This window comes from Eleutherodactylus coqui, chromosome 7, assembly GCF_035609145.1.
Source record: "Eleutherodactylus coqui strain aEleCoq1 chromosome 7, aEleCoq1.hap1, whole genome shotgun sequence".
In the NCBI taxonomy this organism is placed as follows: domain Eukaryota; kingdom Metazoa; phylum Chordata; class Amphibia; order Anura; family Eleutherodactylidae; genus Eleutherodactylus; species Eleutherodactylus coqui.
The window spans coordinates 94,624,711-94,651,398 of NC_089843.1; the positions used below are offsets into that span (position 1 = coordinate 94,624,711).

General features: G+C 45.4%; 1 protein-coding gene across 1 annotated transcript in view; it reads left to right on the top strand.

Annotated features, from left to right (window-relative positions):
- PDGFRL (platelet derived growth factor receptor like) overlaps positions 1–23,816 on the top strand; it is a 131,663-nt gene extending 107,847 nt beyond the window's left edge. The window contains exon 6 of the mRNA XM_066573400.1: positions 23,247–23,816. Coding sequence (XP_066429497.1) covers positions 23,247–23,435 — 189 coding nt within the window. The 3' untranslated portion in view covers positions 23,436–23,816. The remainder of the gene's footprint in view (positions 1–23,246) is intronic.
- Positions 23,817–26,688: the final 2,872 nt, after the last annotated feature.

Here is a 26,688-nt window from a genome sequence, read left to right on the forward strand (position 1 = left end):
GCTATACCAACCAGTTCAGTGTCCCTCTACTCCAGTGCCACTGCTCCGTGCCAATATACAACACAAAATCCCTGAGGCCAGTAATGGCTGTAGTGATCAGGTATACACACATGTCACCACTCCAGCCTTGTAATCAAAGCCCAGCGGGAGATTGAACTGATGAGTATAGTTTTTTGAGTTTTTTTATGGAAATACTTTTTCCCACATTTAGGCATATATTTTGTATATCATGGGAATCCCTTTAACATCTGATGATTGTTTCAGGCTCACTACTAACATCCAGAGAATGGAAATAGTTGTGATATTAGTTGTTTCAGGAGTTTGTTTTAGTTAAGTTTGTACTGTTTGCTCAGAGTTCTTCACACTCTGATGAGTTTTATAGTCATTCTTAAGTAAGCAGTAGAGCCCGGCTGGCACGAAACCTCCCCATGTAGTCAGAGACAAACCAGTTCCAAGAGTTATTATGTACTCAGAACTCCATTTGTTCCAGTTACACAGCCGAGTACTTGGCAATGTAGAGTCACTGAACACTGTAGAGATGACTACTACCGGTATGTAGAAAGTAGTACATAGCCAGGCTCTGTGCAGAGTGCATGTGGGGTAAAGAGTATGTGGGAATAATCAGCATGAGGAAAGCTTGGAAGACAGACTGTGAGTAGTTCCTCCATTCCCTCCCTCTTGATTACTCTGAACCCATGTCAGCCGACTGAGTAAGACAAACCTCGGTCAACTGGGTACAGGACTTTGTTGAATACCCGTTTGCATAGAACTATGGCTGTTTGAAAAGACTAAGTTAGGGCCCATTTAGGCACAACAATTATCGCCCAAAAGTTGCAATAATCGTTGTGTGCATTTACACGACAAGATGATCGCTCAAAATTCGCTCAATCAGCAGTTTGAGTAACAGTTTTGAGTGTTCTCTTTGAATAAGTGTGTAAATGAAGGCTCACGCTGTATGCAGCGGACAAGCGGGACCGCTATCTTCTGCATACAGCTGTTGTCTTCTCGGAGCGCTCAAGTGGTATGCAGCTAAGCGTTCCAAGCGGGAAATGCAGAAGACAAGTAGGGCCGCTTGTCTTTTGTATACAGCTGTTGTCTTCTCGAAGCACTCAGCTAGTATACAGCTGAGCGTTCCGAGCGAGGTATGCAGAACACAGCTGAAGTGCTGTCTTCATACTCCGGCTGTGTTCTCCTAGCAGGATACCAGCTAAAACAATAGTATCAGCAGTATCCTGCTGAGAACTCAACACTCGGCCCTGATAAGGCTCATAGTTCTCTTTCAGCTTGTTGAAAGACAACGATGAACGACTCGTTAACGAAAACTACATGATGTACGTGCAATTAGACCCAATGATTCTCGCTCAAAAGATGGCTTTGAGCGATTTTTAAGCGAGAATTGATGGGTCTAAATGAGCCTTTAACCCAAGCTAATAAAATAAATCTTGGTATTTCTATAGCACCAACTTATTCAGGTAATTATTACTTATTAACCCCCACCAAGCTGGGTTCTCATTTTACCAACCTCAGAAGGATGGAAGGCTGAGTCAACCTTGAGTTGGCTACCTAAATCCTGCAGGGATTGAACTTGCAACCTTCAGGTCGTAGGTGAGAGCTTACACTCTGCACCCCACAAGGCTCAGTAATGGAATATAAGTTCTATTAAAATTTGTTACAGTGTTAATAAAATCTATTGTTTGTGCAGCAATGATGGCTTCTTTGGGGTATGTCAGTTATCCACAGAACCTCCAGGCCATGGCTTCTAATCAGGCTCACTTTAAAGCCCAGCCTTCACCTAAACCAGTGTGACCAGAAATGGGTCATGAATAGAGATGAGCCAGTATATTCGCTAAAGGCAATTGCTCAAGCGAGCATTGCCTTTAGCGAGTATCTCCCCCGCTCGAGACTGCAGGATCGGGTGCCGGCGGGGGGGGGGGGGGGGGGCGGTGAGTAGCGGCTGTCAGCAGGAGGGAGCAGGGGGGGAGAGAGGGAGAGAGAGATCTCCCCTCCGTTCCGCCCCGCTCTCCCCCGCAGCTCCGTGCCCGCTGCCGGCACCCGAACCTGCAGTTTCAAGCGGGGGAGATACTCGCTAAAGGCAATGCTCGCTCGAGCAATTGCCTTTAGCGAGTATACTCGCTCATCTATAGTCATGAATCCCTAAAGGCCAATTTAGACACAACAATTATCACTCAAAAGATGTCTTTTGAGCAATAATCGTTGTGTCATTTACAGCACAAGATGAACGCTCACATTTTGAGCCATCACCTTGCGCGCCGAGCGCTCTGAGCGGAGGATGCAGAAGAAAAGTGGTGTGTCCCTGCTTGTCTTCTGCATCCGGCTGTTCCCCGCTCCGAGCGCCCGGCTTTTTTTCATGTATTTTTTAACTGAAGTAGAGAAAAATAATGGAATCACATGATGTTGAGGAAAAAATTATGGAATTAATGGAATCATTAATAAAACAATTCAATTAGTACTTTGTTCCTCCTTCTCAGGCTGTTATGATGGCCTGAATTCCTTGAAGTATGGACTTTAGCAATCATAAAAAAAACAAAAAACATTTTGTGTCAAGCTGATTCCAGCCGTCTCAAAGAGCTGTTGACAGATTAGCTTGGAGGTTGGAGTCTTGTCATGGACCAACTTTTTCCTTTCAATTTTCCACCATAAAATTTTAGAAGAAAGAATAGAAAAAAATCCCTCGCTCAACAAGAAAGGCGACCTAGTATCGCTGCAATGCGCAGCATTCAATACCTTGTATGTTTTTATGTATTTTTTTTTAGCATAATAAATATATATATATCCCTTTATACAACTACGGTTGTTTTGGTTGAATCCTATCCAAATACATTTCTTGTTAAGCACGGGATTTTTTTAATTCTTTCTTCTGTTGCTTTGACCAAAAACTGCCATTTTTACATCTGTCCTGCGGCTCCCCTATTACCTCTGGATGCCCAAGTGCACACGTCTCGTATCTTTTTGCAGACTTGGACTGCAGGTGTGGTGACAGTCTTCCTGGAGGACTGTCCTCACCGGGTAAGTTACCCTTACCAGTTATCTAATATCTTTTATTTGTATCTACTACCAATTGCACAGGGCCCCCACTGTATTTTTCTTTTACCATAAATTTTTTATCTGATTGAGATGCAGTTTGCTGACCATGTGAAAGTAATGATACGTCTTTCCCAAAGAAAGGCTTTGGAGCGCCTTCACACGCAGCATTTTTCAGAAAATGCACTTGAAGTTTTTGATGCAGGTTCTTGAGCCAACGCCAGTGGATTAATAAAGAATGAGGACTATAAAGGAAGGACTTATACTTCTCCTTTCTTCTTGATCTACTTCTGGCTTTGGCTTCAAAAACTATGTGTGCTTTCCAAAAAACACTTAACACTTTTCTTTCTCTGCAGCGAGATACATTATCATCTTGAAAAAAATAGTTAGTCATCACCAAACCTTCTTCTATTGACTCAACAGTTGACGTAATGATTGTCATCTTTCCTGGTCCTTAACCTGATATGCAATCCAATATCATAAATGAGTGGATAGATGGTTGAGTGAGCACAAAAATTCGCCTCAGCATTCATTTCCCTGTTCATTGATCTATCAGAATAGGCTGCCGATTAGGTGATGAACAAGCAAACACTAGTTCCTCAGCTGATTAGATTGTTCACACTTGCCGATCCTCTAACGCATTTGAAAGCTTCCCCGGAGGATCGCTACTTCACAGAAGTGATGGGAGCTGTTTTTGCAAAATAAATAGCTTGGATTGACATGAAAACACACGTTAGCAAGCGTAATATCGGCCCGTGATATTGTTTGGCCCAATATCGCGCTCTTCCGTGTGTAGCTTTACTGTAACCGAATTTAGATTTCCTTCTTGAAGGAGTTTTTATTTAATCCTTTTCATTGTTTCAATTCAACTCTCTTCTTGGGGCCATATATGCTTTCAATTGGTCAAGTCTAAAAACTTAAGCTTTGTATACACCCCCTTTTAACTGCAGACTAATTTACATTTTTAGACTCCTGCTGTTATTCGTTTTAGAAATACAAATGAAAGGGTAATTCCAAAATTTTATTCTTCAACAGTTGGTGATTTCAGAATTTTTTCCTCTATGTGATCTGGAAAAACATATCATATTAAAGGAAGTATAATTTATTGTTTGACCATGGCAGTTCGACATGGTAAGAGACAGGTATGCCACAAACTCTGCCTAAATAGTTTACACTTCAAAGCTATCGCTAATGCTGTCACTTCTGTTCTCATTCTTGCTCTCAGTTTCAGAATTTCTTTCAATGCCAACCTCTGGGGCGCTCTATTCACATTAGCCCCACTCTCCGGTCCTCACCTATGCACAGCTCGCATGCACTCTTTACCTTCTTGCTTAGCCTCAAACCCCCTAATGTCACTAACAAAAATAACAGTCATCCTCATAAATCTCCTAGCCATCTGCTAACCCTCTCTATCCTGCTACTAGCTGCTGGGGATATCTCTCCCAATCCTGGCCCACCCTCCACTGCTCCTAGCTATCACCCCCTACCTGACTCACTAATAAAATCCCCAAGCCCAACTGCTAGCCCATGTATACCCTACCCTGACTCCTATAAATGTGCACTCTGGAACTGCCAGTCAGCATGTAATAAACTCCCCACCATCCACGACTTTTTTACTGCTAAATCTTTAAATCTGCTAGCTCTCACAGAAACGTGGATACATCAGTCTGACACGGCCTCCTCTGCTGCACTGTCTTACAATGGCCTGCAGTTCTCCCATACCCCGAGACCAGATGACAGGCGTGGCGGAGGAGTAGGTGCTCTTCTTTCCCCGAAATGCACCTACCAGGTCATCCCCCAGGGAACCCTCACTCACTTTTCCATCATTTGAAGTACATATGCTACGGCTTTTCCATCCGCTGTCCAAGCGAGTAGCAGTTATCTACCGCCCCCCAAGTGCTCCTCGCCTGTTTTTGGACCACTTTGCTGCCTGGCTCCCCCACTTCCTATCCTGTGAAATTCCAACCCTCATCTTAGGTGATTTTAACATCCCCACTAATGAACCCAACTCCCATCTGCCTCTCAGCTTCTCTCGCTCACCTCCTCCCTTGGTCTCTCTCAACTCACAGCCTCTCCCACTCACAGGGATGGCAACACTCTTGATCTGGTCTTTTTCCATCTCTGCTCTGTTTCCAACTTCACTAACTCCCCTCTCCCGCTCTCAGATCATAACTTCCTCTCTTTCTCTGTCACGCTCCCTAACATCTCTCCAGACCCACCTACCTACCGTACCTACAGAAAACTTAAGGCCATTCACACCCAGGACTTTGCTGAATCCCTACAGTCCTCTCTGTCCCCTATCTCTCTCCTCGCCTGCCCCAACCTGGCTGCCGCTCACTACAACACCGCTCTCAAACATGCCCTGGATGAAGCAGCACCCCCCAGAACCCGAGCCATTCGATGTAGAACGCCGTAACCCTGGCTCACACTTCAAACGCGCTTCATCCGGCGGTGCTCTAGAAGTGCTGAACGGCTGTGGAGGAAATCGCAAACGTCCGCAGACTTCCCACACTACAAATTCATGCTCAGAACCTACAACCTCGCCCTCCACCATGCCAAACAAGTCTACTTCACCTCTCTAGTCTCCTCATTATCGCACAACCCTAAACGGCTCTTTGATACTTTTCACTCCCTTCTGAGCCCAAAACCGCAGCCCCCTGTGACGGATCTCAGTGCTGAAGAGCTGACTGCTTACTTCAAAAAGAAAATGGACGACATCCGTCAGGAAATAACTTTCCAATCCCAGACTAGCCCTGACCCTAGTCTTGTCAGCACTGCATCTAGCTCCTGCTCACTGTCTGTACTCAGACCAGCGACAGAGGAAGAAGTCTCCAAATTGCTCTTCTCTGCTCACCCCACCACCTGCGCTAGCGACCCTATACACCTCCTCCGTTCCTTCTCCCCAGTGGTCATCTCCCATCTCACCACTATATTCAACCTCTCTCTGACCTCTGGCATCTTTCCCTCTTCTTTCAAACACGCCATCATATACCCACTGCTAAAGAAGCCGACTCTGGACGCGACCGATGCTGCCAACTACCGACCCATCTCAAACCTCCGCTTCATCTCCAAACTACTAAAATGCCTGGTTTACTCCCGCCTTGTAAGCTATTTATCAGAGAACTCTCTCCTTGACCCCCTACAGTCTGGCTTCCGACCTCAACACTCAACAGAAACTGCCCTTACTAGGGTATCCAGTGACCTACTGACAGCAAAATCGAGGGTCGATTACTCCCTACTGATCCTCCTCGACCTTTCTGCAGCGTTTGACACTGTTGACCACAAACTCCTCCTCAGTATGCTTCGCTCCATCGGCCTAAAGGACATTGCCTCTCCTGGTTCTCCTCCTACCTATCTGACCGCTCTTTCAGTGTCTCCTTTGCTGGCTCTACCTCCCCTCCTCTTCCCCTTGCTGTTGGGGTTCCCCAGGGCTCGGTCCTCGGCCCCCTTCTCTTCTCTATCTACACAGCCCCTATTGGACAAACCATCAGGAGTTTTGGTCTCCAATACCACCTGTACGCTGACGACACCCAGCTATACACCTCTGCCCGTGACATCTCTGCACCCTTCCTCCAAAACATCACCGACTGTCTGTCCGCTGCCTCTAACACTATGTCCTCTCTCTACCTAAAACTAAACCTCTCTAAAACTGACTTACTGGTATTTCCACCCTCCACTAACTGACCTCATCCTGACATCTCCATCTCAGTGTGTGGCGCCACCATAACTCCTAGACAACACGCCCGCTGCCTTGGGGTCATATTTGACTCTGATCTCTCTTTTACCCCCTACATCCAATCTCTGGCCCGAACATGTCAGCTGCACCTCAAGAACATCGCAAGAATCCGCTCTTTTCTCACTGTGGAGACGTTAAAAATGCTTACTGTTGCCCTCATCCACTCCCGGCTCGATTATTGCAACTCGTTGCTGATCGGCCTCCCCTGCACCAGACTCTACCCTCTCCAATCCATCCTGAATGCGGCAGCCAGGCTCATCTTCCTGTCCAGCCGCTACTCGGACGTCTCTGCCCTGTGCCGGTCACTGCACTGGCTGCCCGTTAAATACAGAATTCAATACAAACTCACTACCTTCATCCACAAAGCCCTCCACAGCGCAGCGCCACCCTATATCGCCTCCCTAATCTCAATCCATCAACCAGCCCGGGCTCTCCGCTCTGCTAATTAAACCAGACTGAGTGCCCCTTTCATTCGAACTTCTCATTCCCGCCTTCAAGACTTCTCCAGAGCAGCACCGGTCCTCTGGAACCAAAGGCTACCCGAGCAATCCAGGACTCACAGAACTTCAGGTGTGCTCTAAAAACGCACCTTTTCAGGGAGGCATACCGCATTCCCTAAACAAACCCCTCTGTACTCCGCCTGATAACATGCTCTCTGCCCTAGTGACTGCAATCCCAGCTAGTCATCATAAACCGCTCCTGTAGTCACACAGTTTCTGCCGTCACACGGCTAAATGTCTGACCATTGTCTATGTGTATAACATCGCTCACTCTTCCACTTCGCCATACCGCGCACATCTCCAGCCCTTTACCTTCTGTATCACCCCACCATTCGTAGAATGTAAGCTCGTTGGAGCAGGACCCGCACCCCTACTGTCTCCATCAGCTGATTACTATGTAACCGTGGTTCTGTAATGTTTGTACTTTTATCTTTCTGTATTCCCCCCTGTCCATGTAAGCGCTGCGGAATATGTTGGCGCTATACAAATAAAGATTATTATTATTATTATTGTTTATGCGTAAATTAAAACCTCTAACAAAAATCATGGAACTGAGAATTCTGGCTTTGTAAGACATATCTCAAACAAATGAAAATAAATTATTAAAGGTATTTTCCTGGATGTGAAAAAAATGAAGTTAACCAAATAAAATAGATTACTCATGTGATAAATCTCTCGCTGCATTGGTGGCGCCGATGTCCTTTGGAAATTTTCCTGCAGCAGTGATATGCTGTACACTCATATGACCACTGTAGCCAATCATTGGCCTCAGCTGTATTATGCCATATGTGCAGGCATTTCTGTTGAGGCCAGTAATTTGCTGCAGTGGGCACATGGGTGTGCAGCATGTCAGTTGTAGAGGAATATTAACCCCTTAGTGACCTAGCCTGTTTGCGCCTTAATGACCCAGCCAAATTTTGGAAATCTGACGTGTTATTTACAATAGAGTAACTCTGTAAAGGTTTTGCATATCCTAGTGGTTCTAACATTGTTTTTTCACCACATATTGTACTTCATTTAGGGGGTAAAAATAGACCAATATAATTTGTGCATTGATGTTGAAAGCTGCAAAAAAAAATATATATAAAAAAACTTTTTTTTTCACATTTTCAACTGCAATATGTCAAATACGTGCAAACAGACTGTACATATTTTTGATGACATATTTCCATCAGTTTACTTTATTCTGGAAGCACATTTGAAAAACTTTAGGTTTGATTTTTTTAGCACTTCAGGAGACGTACAAATTTAACATTAATTATTACAATTTTGAGGAAGATTTTATTTTCCAACACCAATCCAATATTGCAAAGGCTCATAGGGGTCAAAATGGTAGATACCCCCAAAAATGCCCACATTTAATTAATGATGCAGCCCCTTTTTCTTTTTCCATTTTCATTTTTCCTCCCCCCTTCAAAAAATTCGTAACTCCTTTATTTATCCATCAACATCGCTGTATGAGGGCTTGTTTTTTGCGAGACAAGTTGTATTTTTCAATGGTGCTATTTAAAGTACCATATAATGTACTGAAAAACTTTTAAAAAATTCTAAGTGGAGTAAAATGAAAAGAAAACACGACATTTTGCCATCTTTTAGTGCGTCTTGTTTCTACGGCGCACAAACGGCAACAAAAATGACATAATAACTTTATTCTATGGGTCGGTACGATTACTACGATACCAAACTTGTATAGGTTTTTTTTACTATACTACTCTTTTTTTGTTTTTCAAAGACATTTAATTTTTTTCAATTATTTTCTGCGGTCATTTTGTGCGCGCAATAACATTTTTATTTTTCCGTCAATGTAGATGAGCAAGGGCTCATTTTTTGCAGGATGTCCTGTAGTTTCCGATAGTATCAATTTGGAGTACATACGACTTTTTGATCGCTTTTTATTGCGTTTTTTCTGGGAGACAGGGTAACTAAAAAAGTGCATTTCATTTTTTTACTCGGATGACGTTCACCATGCGGTTAAAAATAAGGCGCTACTTTGATAGATCAGAGTTTTACGGACGCGACGATACCAAATACATATTTTTATTTTATAATTTTGATTTTTTAATAATAGATATGGCAATTTACGTCATACTGCAATTTAACAGGCAGTCTATCAAGCCACCCCACAGGGATGGCTTGATAGGCAGTCTGGTAAGGCAGCCCTGGGGCCTTTCATTGGGCCCCCGTGTGCCATGACACCTGCACGGCTCTCCCGATCTCACCGCGGAGGGGCCGTGCGGGACCCCCGATCATCGTTCGGGGGATTTAAATGCCGCTGTCAGAATTGACAGTGGCATTTAAATGGTTAATAGCTGCGGACGGCCGATAGCGGCTATTGCACGCAGGTGTCAGCTGTTATAAACAGCTGACGCCCGCACTGTATCAAGAGAGGTTGCCTTGCAACCTCTCTTCATACATACCCCGCCGCTCCATGACGTACCGGTACGTCATGGAGCGGGAAGGGGTTAATGTATTCACTGGGGGGAGGGGGGTCGTGATTATTTTGACCCCACAGGTTTTTTGTCAGGAGTTAATGCAGTTTCGAGGAGGAAAAAGAAAATGTCATATATTTACAAATTTGCCTTTTTAAAGACAGTTTTTTTTTTCTATAGTTCACTTGAAAATGAAGACTTGCTCCCTAAAATGAATACCCGTTTGTCCTGTGACCAGAAACATACCCGTTGTGGCCCTAATATTATGTTTGTATGCACAACGGGGCCAAAACCGAAAGCAGCAGCTGGTGGCTTTCAGAATAGACATCTTGCTTGAAGGTGATTTAGGCCCCATTGCCCACTTGTAGAGCCCTTGAGCTGCCAAAACGATAGAGAAACCCCACAAATGACCCAATTTTGAAAACTAGACCCCTTAATGAGATCATCTAGGGATGTACCTCACAGTTTTTGAATGAATCTAAGCAAAGCAAAAGGAGAAAATTGTGATTTTCATTTTTATGGCAATTGTGTCATTTTAAAACAGGCTATTTTGTACAGCACACATATGAATGAAGACTTACACCCCAAAAATGGATACCTGTTGTCCTGTGCTCAGAAACATACCCAATGTAGCTCCAATCTGCTTACTGGACACATGACTAGGCCTGTAATGGAGGGAACACCCTTTGGCTTTCAGGGCACAACTGAATAAATCCCCAGCCCCATTGACTAAAAATTGACTCTCTAAAAAGAATTCCCCCCTTTTTGGCATTTCCTAAATCTTAGATAAAAGTAATAATGTAAAATTGTGTGATATATCTCAACTGGATTTCAGAGCACAACTGAATAAATCGCAGGCCCCATGGCTCACTTTTACGTGCGGACCTCTTTTTTTGTCTATACATTTAAAGATATAACTACTGTATCATCAGCATGAGACATTTGATAAATTATTGCAGATAATGGCAACGTGCTCTCCAGCAAAACGGACTTTAAAAAAACACACATGATAAATCCCCCCTATATTTGCTAACCTTTTGCGGGGTTAAATATATACTGGTATACATGTCTAGTCTACTGGAGCCGCAAGAAGTCTATATGTGAGAATTCTAACATGTTCTACATAGAAATGCAAAAATACCAATCAATAGTTTATGAAAGAGTTCTCTCTTCCCAAAACAAGTATGTGTTTTCAAAGGAAAAGGATCTGACAACACGCACACAGGATGCAATTTATCAGAAGTAGTCACAGGTAGCTGTGTAATAGGAAGCTGCTGGGAACAGGTTTTCTTTTATTAAAGACTACATTTGTATACACAGTGTTCTCTTTAGTTTAATCTGTATTTGCATTTGCCTTATTACTATTGTATGATTGTTTTTAGGAATGTGTATGCATTCTTCTATTCAGGCTATGTATGTTCTTAAAGAGTGGAGGAATAACATATAAAAGCCATACTCTCCCTTCCCTTTCTTCCCATTGCAACTGAACCTAGTCCCCCACGGTTTCAGCAAGCCAGTTATGGGGACATGGCATGTGAATGCCTGCTGTCAATCTCTGACTCATTCCATCCTGTGATTGACTGCAACTGTTACATGTCCTGATGTTGGGACATCATCAAAGCTGCAGCAAGACGTGAAGACTAATAGGGCACCAGGAGAACAGGACTGGCGGGGGACTGTATATGCAGTAAGCTTAGTTCTGTTACTGATCTATGCAGTAAGATTGGTGCTGTTACTGTATCTATGTAGTAAGCTTGATTCTGGTTCCATATCTATGCAATAAGCTTGGTCATGTTACTATATATGTAGTATGTTTGGCTTTGGTACTGTGTCTATATAGTAAGAGTCAGATCATTTTTAAATCTTCAGATTGTTGGGGGGCTTACAATGTTCATACAGCCCATGGTAGACTTAGGCTAGGTTCTCATGGTGCGGATTTGCTGTGGAATTCCCCTGCGGAATTTCTCTGCGACAAATCTGCCTGCGGTCGCTAATCCCAGGATTAGTCAGCCATGTGGACAAGGATTTGCAAAATTCTCGGCCACATGGTGCGGACAATCCGTCGCTGCAAAGCCGGGTGCAACCAACGTTGCCGCGTGGAATCAAAAGATGCAGCAGGTCATTTTTTTTCCCTCGCTGCGGCCTCACTCCTCTCTATAGGGAGAGAAAGCCGCAGCGGAATGTCGGCAGCCGAACTGCTTCAAAACCCGCAGCGAAATACCGTGCGTTTTGAAGCTTTGCTTTTCCAGCGGAATTCCCACAGTTTTTCGATGGGGCTAAACTGCAGGAAATCCACCCCATGTGAACCCAGCCTTAAGGCCCATTCACACACACAGATAATCTTTCAAAAGATTTTGCATAAAGTACTAATAGGCACTAATTGCTATTAGTACTTTATGTTTAATTTGCATGGAAATGAACTTCTGAGAGCTGTTGCAGAACTCAGCAGGAGTTCTGAGCCCTGTAATCAGCTCCATTGCTCAGCCAAGGACTGCTAAAAGAAAACAATGTAATCTCTAGCTCCCCTTGGAGAATTCAGCACCATGGACAGCAGACACAGCATGTGGTCCTGCTTATCAGCTGTTCTGCTGAAAGGTGGTTTTCAAGCAGAACTGAAAGCGGTTGTTCGGCAGAAAACTGAAAGATGGGCACATTTAGACACACCGATTATAATCGCTCAAAAGATGGCTTTTCAGCTACTTTTGAGCTATAATCGTTGTGTCTAAATAGGCCTTTAGTCTACCACTGCCTGTAATTGACCTGTAACAATAATAAGGTAGGTGCTACATATCAAAGCAATTTCCATATGAATACCAGGATCCAAAGTTTCCAGAGCATCACACTGCCTCCAGCTTACCTTCTTCCAATAGTACATCCTAGTGACATCTCTTCCCCAGGTAAGCACTGCACACACACCTGGCCATCTGCATGGTGTAAAAGAAAACGTGATGCATCGGACCAGGCCACCTGCTTCTATTGCTCTGTGGTCCAATTCTGATGCTCATGTGTCAATTGTATGGGGTTTTCTGTAGTGGACAGAGGTCAGCATGAGCACTCTGACTAGTCTGTGGTTATACAGCCCCATATGCAGAAAGTTGTGATGCCCTTTGTGTTCTGACACCTTTCTGTCATAGCCATTAGTAACTGATTCAACATTTTATGCTACAGTAAGCTCTCCTGTGTGATCAAAGCAAATGGGCTAGTCTTCATTCCCATAAACACCAATGCCATGATCGTATTGCCTGTTTTCTCCTTCCTTGGACCATATATGATAGGTATTAATCACTACAGACCAGGAACATTCCACTAGACCTGTCCATTTAAGAGATACTGTGACCTAGACATCAAGCCACCAGTTTGGCCTTTGTAAAGTTGCTCAGATCCTTCTCCATCCTACTCTGGCTAGCCATCAGGGAATGTATGAGTTTCTATATTATTCAACAATAAATGTTTCAGTGCAGAAGAATAGTACCATGCACAATTAAATATTTACCTGAAATATGAACACTTCAACGAGAGTACAGCCTGATGGTCCGAAATTGAGATCTACTAGCTCCAAACATGAGGTCTACATTATATCATGGAAAGTCGAGTTATGGGTCCATCTGGAAATGATAATAACCAAAGTACAATCAGATCTAGATATATTTGGACAGTGACACAATTTTCATAATTTCACTTCTGTACATCACCACATTAGATTGAAACGAAGACCTCAATATGTGATTGACGTGTAGAATTTCAACTTTAATTCCAGGAGGTTTAACAAAAATATTACATTAGGAATTACAGATATTTATACATAGTCTCTCCTTTCAACAGGCTCAGAAGTGGTTGGACAATTGCCTGATAATCAGTTTCATTGTCTGGTATGGCTTGTTCCATCTTTATTTCACGACAGATTACGGAGATAAAAAGTCTGGAGTTGATCCCAAGTGTTCAATTTTCATTTGACAGCTGTTCATGGCAACTATTAATATGCGGTCCAAAGAGGATTCAATGCAATGGAGAAGCCACTTAAAACACAAATCATCAGCCCTATCCCAAATGGTACTAGAGTGTTGAAGAGTCCTAAAGTGACACCAGCATGACCTCCAGAAGTAACCAAGATTCAAATAACAGGATTGCACGCACTTCTTGGATTTGCTAAAATCTGTGAATGCCTTTAGTACAGATGTATCAGATGTTGACAGTATATCCGAGCAACGTATCGGGCAATGTAGCCCTTTATCAAGCAAAGAGTAAAAACTAGAGATGAGCGAGCACCAAAATGCTCGGGTGCTCGTTACTCGGGACGCGATGCTCGAGGGTTCGTTTCGAATAACGAACCCCATTGAAGTCAATGGGCGACCCGAGCATTTTTGTATTTCGCCGATGCTCGCTAAGGTTTTCATGTGTGAAAATCTGGGCAAGTGATGGGAACTACACAGCAACGGATAGGGCAGGCGAGGGGCTACATGTTGGGCTGCATCTCAAGTTCACAGGTCCCACTATTAAGCCACAATACCGGCAAGAGTGGGCCCCCCCCCTCCCAACAACTTTTACTTCTGAAAAGCCCTAATTAGCAATGGATACCTTAGCTAAGCACCACACTACCTCCAACAAAGCACAATCACTGCCTGCATGACACTCCGCTGCCACTTCTCCTGGGTTACATGCTGCCCAACCCCCCCGCACGACCCAGTGTCCACAGCGCACACAAAAGTGTCCCTGCGCAGCCTTCAGCTGCCCTCATGCCACACCACCCTCATGTCTATTTATAAGTGCGTCTGCCATGACGAGGAACCGCAGGCACACACTGCAGAGGGTTGGCACGGCTAGGCAGCGACCCTCTTTAAAAGGGGCGGGGCGATAGCCCACAATGCTGTACAGAAGCAATGAGAAATAGAATCCTGTGCCACCGCCATCAGGAGCTGCACACGAGGGCATAGCAATGGGGAACCTATGTGCCACACACTATTCATTCTGTCAAGGTGTCTGCATGCCCCAGTCAGACCGCGGTTTTTAATTCATAGACACAGGCAGGTACAACTCCCTATTGTGAAGTCCCTGTGGACCGACAGCATGGGTGGCTCCCTGGAACCCACCGGTGGTACATAAAAATATCCCATTGCATTGCCCAACACAGCTGAGGTAGTAATGTCGTGCTTAATGCAGGTGGGCTTCGGCCCACACTGCATGCCCCAGTCTGACTGGGGTTCTTTAGAAGTGGAAACAGATGCATTTATAATTCTCTGTGGACCCACAGCATGGGTGGGTGCCAGGAAGCCACCGGCGGTACATAAAAATATCCCATTGCATTGCCCAACACAGCGGATGTAACGTCAGCTGTAATGCAGGTGGGCTAAAAATTCATTTGATTACACTGTAGGCGAGGGCCCACAAAAATTGCTGTATCAACAGTACTAATGTACATCAGAAAAATTGGCCATGGCCAACCAAGAGGGCAGGTGAAACCCATTAATCGCTTTGGTTAATGTGGCTTAAGTGGTAACTAGGCCTGGAGGCAGCCGAGTTTAACGAAAAATTGGTTCAAGTTAAAGTTTCAACGCTTTTAAGAGCATTGAAACGTATAAAAATTTTTAAGAAAAATTATATGAGTGAGCCTTGTGGCCCTAAGAAAAATTGCCCGTTCGGCGTCATTACGTGAGGTTTCAGGAGGAGGAGCAGGAGGAGGAGGAGGAGGAATATTATACACAGATTGATAAAGCAGAAATGTCCCCGTTTTGGATGGTGAGAGAGAACGATGCTTCCATCCGCGGGTGCAGCCTACGTATTGCTTACGTATCGCTGCTGTCCGCTGGTGGAGAAGAGAAGTCTGGGGAAATCCAGGCTTTGTTCATCTTGATGAGTGTAAGCCTGTCGGCACTGTCGGTTGACAGGCGGGTATGCTTATCTGTGATGATTCCCCCAGCCGCACTAAACACCCTCTCTGACAGGACGCTAGCCGCAGGACAAGCAAGCACCTCCAGGGCATACAGCGCGAGTTCAGGCCACGTGTCCAGCTTCGACACCCAGTAGTTGTAGGTGGCAGAGGCGTCAGGGAGGACGGTCGTGCGATCGGCTACGTACTCCCTCACCATCCTTTTACAATGCTCCCGCCGACTCAGCCTTGACTGGGGAGCGGTGACACAGTCTTGCTGGGGAGCCATAAAGCTGTCCAGGGCCTTAAAGACTGTTGTATTACCTGTGCTGTACATGCTGCTCGATCTCCGCACCTCCCCTGCTACCTGGCCCTCGGAAGTGCGCCTTCTGCCACTAGCGCTGTCGGATGGGAATTTTACCATCAGCTTGTCCGCCAGGGTCCTGTGGTATAGCAACACTCTCGAACCCCTTTCCTCTTTGGGAATGAGAGTGGAAAGGTTCTCCTTATACCGTGGGTCGAGCAGTGTGTACACCCAGTAATCTGTAGTGGCCAGAATGCGTGCAACGCGAGGGTCACGAGAAAGGCATCCTAACATGAAGTCAGCCATGTGTGCCAGGGTACCTGTACGCAACACATGGCTGTCTTCACTAGGAAGATCACTTTCAGGATCCTCCTCCTCCTCCTCCTCCTCCTCAGGCCATACACGCTGAAAGGATGACAGGCAAGCAGCATGGGTACCCTCAGCAGTGGGCCAAGCTGTCTCTTCCCCCTCCTCCTCATCCTCCTCATGCTCCTCCTCCTCCTCCTGAACGCGCTGAGATATAGACAGGAGGGTGCTCTGACTATCCAGCGACATACTGTCTTCCCCCGGCTCGGTTTCCGAGCGCAAAGCGTCTGCCTTTATGCTTTGCAGGGAACCTCTTAAGATGCATAGCAGAGGAATGGTGACGCTAATGATTGCAGCATCGCCGCTCACCACCTGGGTAGACTGCTCAAAGTTTCGAAGGACCTGGCAGATGTCTGCCAACCAAGCCCACTCTTCTGAAAATAATTGAGGAGGCTGACTCCCACTGCGCTGCCCATGTTGGAGTTGGTATTCCACTATAGCTCTACGCTGCTCATAGAGCCTGGCCAACATGTGGAGCGTAGAGTTCCACCGTGTGGGCACGTCGCACAGCAGTTGGTGCACTGGCAGATTAAACCGATGTTGCAGGGTCCGCAGGGTGGCAGCGTCCGTGTGGGACTTGCGGAAATGTGCGCAGAGCCGGCGCACCTTTCCGAGCAGGTCTGACAAGCGTGGGTAGCTTTTCAGAAAGCGCTGAACCACCAAATTAAAGACGTGGGCCAGGCATGGCACGTGCGTGAGGCTGCCGAGCTGCAGAGCCGCCACCAGGTTACGGCCGTTGTCACACACGACCATGCCCGGTTGGAGGCTCAGCAGCGCAAGTCAGCGGTCGGTCTGCTCTGTCAGACCCTGCAGCAGTTCGTGGGCCGTGTGCCTCTTATCTCCTAAGCTGAGTAGTTTCAGCACGGCCTGCTGACGCTTGCCCACCGCTGTGCTGCCACGACGCGCGACACCGACTGCTGGCGACGCGCTGCTGCTGACACATCTTGATTGCGAGACAGAGGTTGCGTTGGAGGAGGAGGAGGAGGAGGGTGGTTTAGTGGAGGAAGCATACACTGCCGCAGATACCACCACCGAGCTGGGGCCCGCAATTCTGGGGGTGGGTAGGACGTGAGCGGTCCCAGGCTCTGACTCTGTCCCAGCCTCCACTAAATTCACCCAATGTGCCGTCAGGGAGATGTAGTGGCCCTGCCCGCCTGTGCTTGTCCACGTGTCCGTTGTTAAGTGGACCTTGGCAGTAACCGCGTTGGTGAGGGCGCGTACAATGTTGCGGGAGACGTGGTCGTGCAGGGCTGGGACGGCACATCGGGAAAAGTAGTGGCGACTGGGAACTGAGTAGCGCGGGGCCGCCGCCGCCATCATACTTTTGAATGACTCCGTTTCCACCACCCTATACGGCAGCATCTCAAGGCTGATAAATTTGGCTATGTGGACGGTTAACGCTTGAGCGTGCGGGTGCGTGGCGGCGTACTTGCGCTTGCGCTCAAACACTTGCGCTAGCGACGGCTGGACGGTGCGGTGCGAGACATTGCTGGATTGGGCCGAGGACAGCGGAGGTGAGGGTGTGGGTGCAGGCCAGGAGACGGTAGTGCCTGTGTCCTCAGAGCGGGGTTGGATCTCAGTGGCAGGTTGGGGCACAGGGGGAGAGGCAGCGGTGCAAACCGGAGGCGGTGAACGGCCTTCGTCCCACCTTGTGGGGTGCTTGGCCATCATATCTCTGCGCATGCTGGTGGTGGTGAGGCTGTTGGTGGTGGCTCCCTGGCTGATCTTGGCGCGACAAAGGTTGCACACCACTGTTCGTCGGTCGTCAGGCATCTCTGTGAAAAACTGCCAGACCTTAGAGCACCTTGGCCTCTGCAGGGTGGCATGGCGCGAGGGTGCGCTTTGGGAAACAGTTGGTGGATTATTCGGTCTGGCCCTGCCTCTACCCCTGGCCAGCGCACTGCCTCTTGCAACCTGCCCTGCTGCTGCCCTTGCCTCCCCCTCTGAAGACCTGTCCTGAGTAGGCGTTGCAAACCAGGTGGGGTCAGTCACCTCATCGTCCTGCTGCTCTTCCTCCGAATCCTCTGTGCGCTCCTCCCTCGGACTTACTGCCCTTACTACTACCTCACCGATAGACAACTGTGTCTCATCATCATCGTCCTCCTCACCCACTGAAAGGTCTTGAGACAGTTGCCGGAAGTCCCCAGCCTCATCCCCCGGACCCCGGGAACTTTCCAATGGTTGGGCATCAGTGACGATAAACTCCTCTGGTGGGAGAGGAACCACTGCTGCCCAATCTGAGCAGGGGCCCGAGAACAGTTCCTGGGAGTGTTCCCGCTCCTGAGCATGTGTCATTGTAGTGGAGTGAGGAGGCTGGGAGGAAGGAGGAGCAGCAGACAGAGGATTCGGATTTGCAGCAGTGGACGGCGCAGAACTGTGGGTGGACGATAGGTTGCTCGAAGCACTTTCTGCCATCCACGACAGGACCTGCTCACACTGCTCATTTTCTAATAAAGGTCTCCCGCGTGGACCCATTAATTGTGCGATGAATGTGGGGACGCCAGAAACGTGCCTCTCTCGTAATCGCGCAGCAGTCGGCTGCGATACACCTGGATCAGGAGTTTGGCCTGTACCCACACCCTCACTTGGCCCTCCGCGTCCTCGGCCGCGTCCATGTCCTCTAGGCCTACCCCTACCCCTCAGCATGCTGTATTACCAGTGATTTGATTTCCCAGGCAAGAAAGAAATTGGCGCAAGCCTGCTGTTAAACGTAGCTGGCTGCGTATGATTTTTGTTTACGTTCTGCACCCACCACACACGTACCCAGAACGCAGAGGACTGTCAGAGGCAGGCCAAATAGAATGTTTCCCTTTTGTTGGTAAAGAAAAGGCCCACTGCGTATATTCAATCAATAATATATGTCTTCTGGCCCTGCAAATGTGTCACAGAACTGCAGGGTTGCAGAGTTATTAACTACAGCAGAGCGGTGATTTTTCCCAGGCAGGAAAGAAATTGGCGCAAGCCTGCTGTTAAACGTAGCTGGCTGCGTATGATTTTTGTTTACGTTCTGCACCCACCACACACGTACCCAGAACGCAGAGGACTGTCAGAGGCAGGCCAAATAGAAGGTTTCCCTTTTTCTTGTTAAAGAAAAGGCCCACTGCGTATATTCAATCAATAATATATGTCTTCTGGCCCTGCAAATGTGTCACAGAACTGCAGCGTTGCAGAGTTATTAACTACAGCAGAGCGGTGATTTTTCCCAGGCAGGAAAGAAATTGGCGCAAGCCTGCTGTTAAACGTAGCTGGCTGCGTATGATTTCTGTTTACGTTCTGCACCCACCACACACGTACCCAGAACACTGAGGACTGTCAGAGGCAGGCCAAATAGAATGTTTCCCTTTTTTTGTTAAAGAAAAGGCCCACTGACTATATTCAATCAATAATATATGTCTTCTGGCCCTGCCTACACAATTCTGTCCCTGTAGTATTACTGCAGGGCGCAATGCTCTGCACAGCCGATTTAAAAAAAAAAAAAAAAAATGCAACACTGCTAACAGCAGCCTGCACAGTTCTGCACACGGTTAAATCTGGCCCTAAGAAGGACCGTTGGGGTTCTTGAAGCCTACACTCACTCCTAACACTCTCCCTGCCTAACCACCACTTCTGTCCCTGTAGTATTACTGCAGGGCGCAATGCTCTGCACAGCCGATTTTGAAAAAAAAAAAAAGGGCAACACTGCTAACAGCAGCCTCCACACGGATAGATGTGGCCCTAAGAAGGACCATTGGGGTTCTTGAAGCCTACACTAACTCCTAACGCTCTCCCTACAGCAGCTCCGGCACCAGCAGCACTGTCCCTCAGCTAACTCACAAGGCATCTGAGGCGAGCCGCGGGAGGGGCCGACTTTTATACTCGGGTGACATCTGATCTCCCCAGCCACTCACAGCAGGGGGGTGGTATAGGGCTTGAACGTCACAGGGGGAAGTTGTAATGCCTTCCCTGTCTTTCAATTGGCCAGAAAAGCGCGCTAACGTCTCAGAGAGGAAACTGAAAGTAACCCGAACATCGCGTGGTACTCGTTAAGAGTAACGAGCATCCCGAACACGCTAATATTCGCCCGAGCATCAAGCTCGGACGAGTACGTTCGCTCATCTCTAGTAAAAACCTCAGAGTCCAAGGTAGAGCAGTAGAAGTACAGTTCTGGAGGAGTTGATGACTGAGTCTACCGGACGATACTAGAGGGTTTGAAAGAAGACCTAAAGTCGTCACTGGAGCACAGAAGACAAATAAAGTGGATGATTGCAAAGTTCGTTCCTTGGTTAAAAATAAAAGCCTTCACATTATATTTAGCCAAGTCAGGAACACTCTCAAGGATATACTGTAGGTGTATCATATTCCTCAAGGTGGCTTTTAATTGTGGACTTTGACAATAGATAAGTTTTATCTCAAGATTCAAACCGCTTGTAATACTTAGGCAAGCTGCATACAAATAGGTCAGATTCCACGTACAGGAGCCCCCAGCGGAACCAGACACTGTGCCAGGCCGGCGTACGATTGTACCTGCTTTTTTCTTTCTTTTCCCGCACAGCGGATGGTCTGCCCGCTCGCCATCAGAGATGCACAGTACAGTTTTTTTTTCTTTTAAATTCCTGCTTTACGCCCGCGCCGTCGCTAGGCGATGACATGGGTAAACGTGAACTTTCCGCAATGTCATTTCGGAAGGACCGCGAGTCGGACGACTTCCATTGAGTTCAATGGAAGATATCTGTGCGGAGCCCACACAAAAATAAAGCATGCTGCAATTTTTTCTCTGATCACGGAAACCGCAATTTGTTTCCACTAGTGTGCAGGAAGCAGCAGCTTTTCATAGGATTTAACGAACAGTATTTGCTGCGGAACCGCGGTGTGGATGCCGACCGCGTATTACATATGCAAATCCATTTTTGTGCAGCCGGCCTCAAGAACAGAAAGGCCAGATAAAACTTTGCTAGAAAATATCTAAAAACACTGTCAAGTTGAAGATTCTTTGTACAGATGAAACCCAGATTAACTTGTATCAGAATTCTGAGAAGAGAACATAATGAAAAAAGAAAGAGGGAGGGTTCCTGATCTGAAGTGTACCACATTATGTGTCACACATTTGATGTAGTGTTATGACATGGGTATGTATGGCTGACAGTAGACCTGGGTCACTGGTTTTTAGTGATGTGATTGCAGATAGAAATAGTAGAAGGAATTCTGATGTGTGTAGAGCTATGCTTACTGCTCACATTCATTTAAAGGCTGCAAAAGTGATTGGCCAGTATTTCACAGTATAGATGGATTATGACCCAAGGCAACTAATGGTTTTGTAGGGCAAAAAAATGATGATCTCAACCTGATTGGTAAGATTTTCACCATACTGAATACAAAACTGAAGACAGAAAAAAAGGAAGCAACTGTAAGTGGCTATTACATCCAAGCCGGAAGCCAAAACACCTTGTCCAGGCCGGACATAATAGTTGTCCAAAAACACGGATATGAACGTAATTTGTAAACTTGAGAACAAAGCTATTAACAAGGTAACTAAACAATGAGGAGAGGGAAATCTCAACTTATCATACTATTATGGTACTACCCTGCCTAAAAGCAGTGCGATGACTCTGATAAGGGTGGCCCCATGTCCGGAAGCTGGGGGCAACCTAGACTGTCCCTAGGGGGTGATAACTGATGTAAATAGCAATAGTACTAGGAAGCAGATGTTACAACAGCAAACAATAAGGACTTATCTGACTGTGAGTTGCCACTAGGAGGACCCTGATTGGACCAGAATGCTACCATGCAGAGGAATACTAGCACCCTCTGAGAGGGAGGGGTTAGAATAAATGCACTCTAATAATGGTTGTTTGGTCGACTGAGGAAACCAACTCCATGCTGACCAATCCCACTCCACACCAGTAGAAGGATCTGCACACGTTGGCGTCCAATGCCAAATGATAGGGTGCATGCTACGGTGCTGCGATCACATGGGCTGAGGCTGATGTCACCTTGAACCAGTTTCCAGATCGCAGCCGTCACGCCACAACAGCAGTTGCAGTAAAGGCCTGGCAAAGCCCCCCAAGAAAAGAAACTGAGCATTCAGAGATGTCCATGCGTTCCTGACTTCAGGTAGTCATTGACTGCAAAGTATGTGCATCCAGATATTAAAACTAACCCCCTATATTTATAATTGTGTTATTTTGTCCATTTAACTTTTGAGCCTGTTAAAATATAGGAATCATATAAAAAGCCTGTTATTCCTAAGTGGTTACGGAAATATTTTTGCTGAACCCCCTAAATTAAAACTTAAAGATTACTTTTCAGTCACCTATTGATGGCTTTGTTTTAAATCCATTATACTAGTGTACAGAGGTGAAATAATGAAGATTGTGTGACTGTCCAAATACTTGTGAACCCAACTGTATATCTGTGGTATAAAGGGATTGGAGAACATTACCCTATGAACTGTAAGCATTCCTTCATCAACATTTATATGTGGCCCCACTGCTGTTAGAGGCTCTATGAACAGTTCTATTTCATTTGATGGTAAGCATAGCACGTAGCGCTATTCTTGTTGTCAAAACCACGTACACTGCGATGAAACCCTGATGTACTCCAATGGGGTAGTTTGTATTTGTCACATGATTTCTTGTACCTCTGTTATCAATATTTCATCAAGAGATTATGAAATTTAAGGTGTTTCCCAGGGCTTAACTATTGAGGGAATATCCTCAAGGTAGGTCATCAATAGTTGATTGGTGATTGTCCAACTCTCGGGATCCCTGCCAATCAATTGTTTCCCAGGGCCCAAACAGTTTCAATCGAAGCTGTGTCTACAATACCAACCCAGGCAGCTGCAATGTTGATAGAGCCGTTTGCTTCAGGACCTTTTTGCAGGTCCTACAAAGAGCCGATCAGCAGAGATTCTGATTGGCTAACATTCATCAATCAACTGTTGATGTCCTATCTTGAGGATAGGTCATCAATATTTAAGTCCTGGAAAATCTCTTTTAACCCTTTCTGTGTATGTATCTTTTAAAAACAGTATGAACGGCCTGTGGCAATCCAAGACTTCTGGAGATTGGTCAACCGCGGCATTGGACACACCACCAGAATCTCAAAGAGCATAATCACTGTAGAAGACTTTGAAACAATTGACGCTGGTTACTATATTTGTAAAGCAAAGAATCTCCGAGGACAGACAACACTTGCTACCAGAGTGGACAGATATTAATGGACCTTCCATTCCAGACAAGAATGCCTTAAAGGCAAAACTTACAAGATTCCTCAAAGCCCCAAACAGATTTCATAAGAGCATATTACTGACATACAGATTCCATTTCTCTCCAGCAGCCCATATGTACTAAAGATGTCATACCGCCTGCCAGATGTGGAACATGTTGGTCTGAGAAGATACCTCAAGCTTGTACTTTGGGGTAGAATTCCTAAACCTGGGTTCTTTATACTGTAATAAAAATGATAGAAATTTGTATCCAGCCAAATACGTTATGTATAGTTATTCCATTTAATCGTATATCATATTATAAAGGCAAATAAATACTTATTATTTTTCATTATAATTATATTTAAGCTTTGAATAAATCCTCACATTTCATATCAGTCAGAAAAATCATTTCAACCACAAACTGCAGTCATGGATTGAAATGTGAACATTAAAGGCGTCACGCGGGGAAATAAACATACCTGAATCCAGTCTGGGTCCAGCAGTATCGGAGCCTTCACTTCTGCCCTGGTTCCGACCCTAGGTCATGTGATATGGAGCCTCCAAGGATCGGCTCATTTCAGTAGCTAAACCAACCCCCTTCAGCTCCATGGCTTATGTAGGGACAGATAAGGGGGCTGACTTATAGTAGTAGTTATTGGAATGACCGCGTCAGAGCCAGGACTATATCACTTGACCATGTCAGAACCAGGCTACTATTGGAGGTGCTGGTACCACTGGACCCAGACTGGATTCAAGTTGATTGTTTTCCCCAGACAACCAATTTAAATGGGGTGTTGAAATGTTTGAGTCCATCAAGCACATTTTTTGTGCACTATAAGGCTATGTTTAAACAGCAGAATTCAACTCAAAATTTGTGGCTGAGCCACAGATTTGTGCCGTGAATGCACTTCAGCTTACCACAGCTCCACATACAGATTTAGACATTTTAAACCCCTTAAGGATCAGAGGGTTTTTTCCTGTTACATATAGGGCTGTTTTTAATACCTTTTTTTTTTCAATGAATTTTTTTCCATTTTTTGTTTTATTAGGGGTAATGTGTACAAAAAGTTAAACAAAAAAAGTTTTTTAAATTTACAATGATTTTTTTAAAATTAGTACGTTTATGCTAAAATAAAGTACTGGAATGGGTTTCTCATTTTGTTTCATATGTTTTGATATATATGGAGTATATGTTGACAGTTTAGGTTGGCGTAGGCAGTGAGTTGTTTTTTCTGTATATAGGTGTATTTGCTATATATATATATATATATACACACATATTTAACTAATGTTGGTAATCTGTCCGAAAGCCATTGGCTTTACCTGAAACCGTTACTACAATAGGTAATTATTTCCATAGGAATCAGTGTAAATCTAATTAATTTGTTCTAGATATTTCAAAAAACACACCAAACCAAATTTAACCCCTTTAGTGGCACACCCGGAAAATCTGTGGAGCTTGCAGCAAGGACCATGCAGTTAAACCCCAAAAGATTTCCATGGACAGCTCTAGTGCTGAAATGCTGGCCAGGACACACAGTTATTGTGTCACTGTACTCGTTTGCCTCTTCAAATTACCTCAGGGAAATCTCCAGGGCTTGCTGCGCCGACATGGTAATAATAAACCTACCACTGAAGGGGTTAATGGAGAATAAATATGGTCTTTAAAAACCATAACAATAATAAATGAATATAAAAGACTACTGCAAAGAATAAATGAACATTTAACATATTATTGAACATGTTACTGTGTGCTATCTGTGGTGTTACATAGGACTGCAGGTTACATCTACTACATCATCTGTCCTCAGCATTATCACTGTTCTCTGTGCTGTTACATAGGACTGCAGGTGACATCATTATCTGTCCTCAGCGTTGTCATTGTGTTCTCTGGTGTTACATTGAAGTGTAGTTGTACAGTACTGTACTGTACTAATGTATTACCCATCGCCGACAATGGAGAAGAGTGGGTTGCATTAGCAGCAGCAGCAGGAGGAGGAGGAGACGCCAAGCAGGAGATCACGTGGGTTCAGCAGCAAGGTCACGTGGGTCAGCACACGCCGGTGTTATTAGAGGCAACCAATGTTATGCTTATATTTGTATTTTTTCAACTTATTTTCGTAACTTTTTTTTTCAACCATGTGTTTCCCATGACGTCACATAAGTAGTCTGTGGAACATTAACGATGTCTTTTTTTTTTTTTTTTTTTTTTAAATCTCGCAGTTTCCCACTGTGACTGTGGCATCCATAGAAGCAGCATCAATAGGAGCCCAAGTTAAAGGAAAAGACATCCCCCTAGTGTGACATTCGTCACTGGCAGAGCGGATCTGGGACAGATTGCATTGCAAATTTTGCTGCGGATTTGATATAAAAGCAGCATCAAATCCACTGCAAAATCTGCCATGTGAGCAACCCATAGAACCTTCCTACAACATCAAACTACTTGAACAGGTAATGTATGACTTTGGCTCGGTGAGAAGTAGATCCTATAAAGGTATTATCCAAGGTTAGAAAAGCATGGCTACTTTCTTCTAGACACAGTGTCACATTTGTACAGTACATGGGATGTGTCAGGCATTGCAGATCAGCACAATTAAAGTGAATAGGGCTGGTCTGTAATACCGCACACCGCCTGTGGACAGGTGTGGCACTTTTTGAATCAAGCAGCTATGTTTTTCTAATCCTGGACAATCATTTTAATGTTTGTCTTATGCGGGGCTCAGCTGCAATACCAGGAACAGCCACTGCCAGATGTGATGCTATTGCAGTATTGCTTGAAAAATGCAGACCTTTTTCTTCCACTCCCATACAATCTGCTTAAAGGGGGTGTCCAGAATTAAAAAGACATGGCTGCTTTCCTCAAAAAAAAACAAAAAGCATCACTACATATACTTAAAAGATATCTGTGATCTTGCACTGAGCTGCAATACTAGACACAATCAGAGGCAGACTGGCCATTGAACTCACCGGAAGAAATCCGTTGGGCTGGTCGGGTCCTGGGAACGGCGCAGGGGCAGATATGTTTTAAAACTATATGTGAAATTGCTGTAAAATTTAAAAAAACTAAAAATACTGTTCTACACATTTGTGTCGTTCCTCCCCCCCCCCCCCCCCCCCCCAGCCTCTGTAGTCAATGTTGTACTGATCCCCGGATGACTTCCTACTAAAGTAATTACGTGACAAAACACATTTGTTGTGTGATTGCTACAGCAGGTACCCGGCCTCACCAACACTGATGCTGGGGAAGTAATTGCTCGCTCTA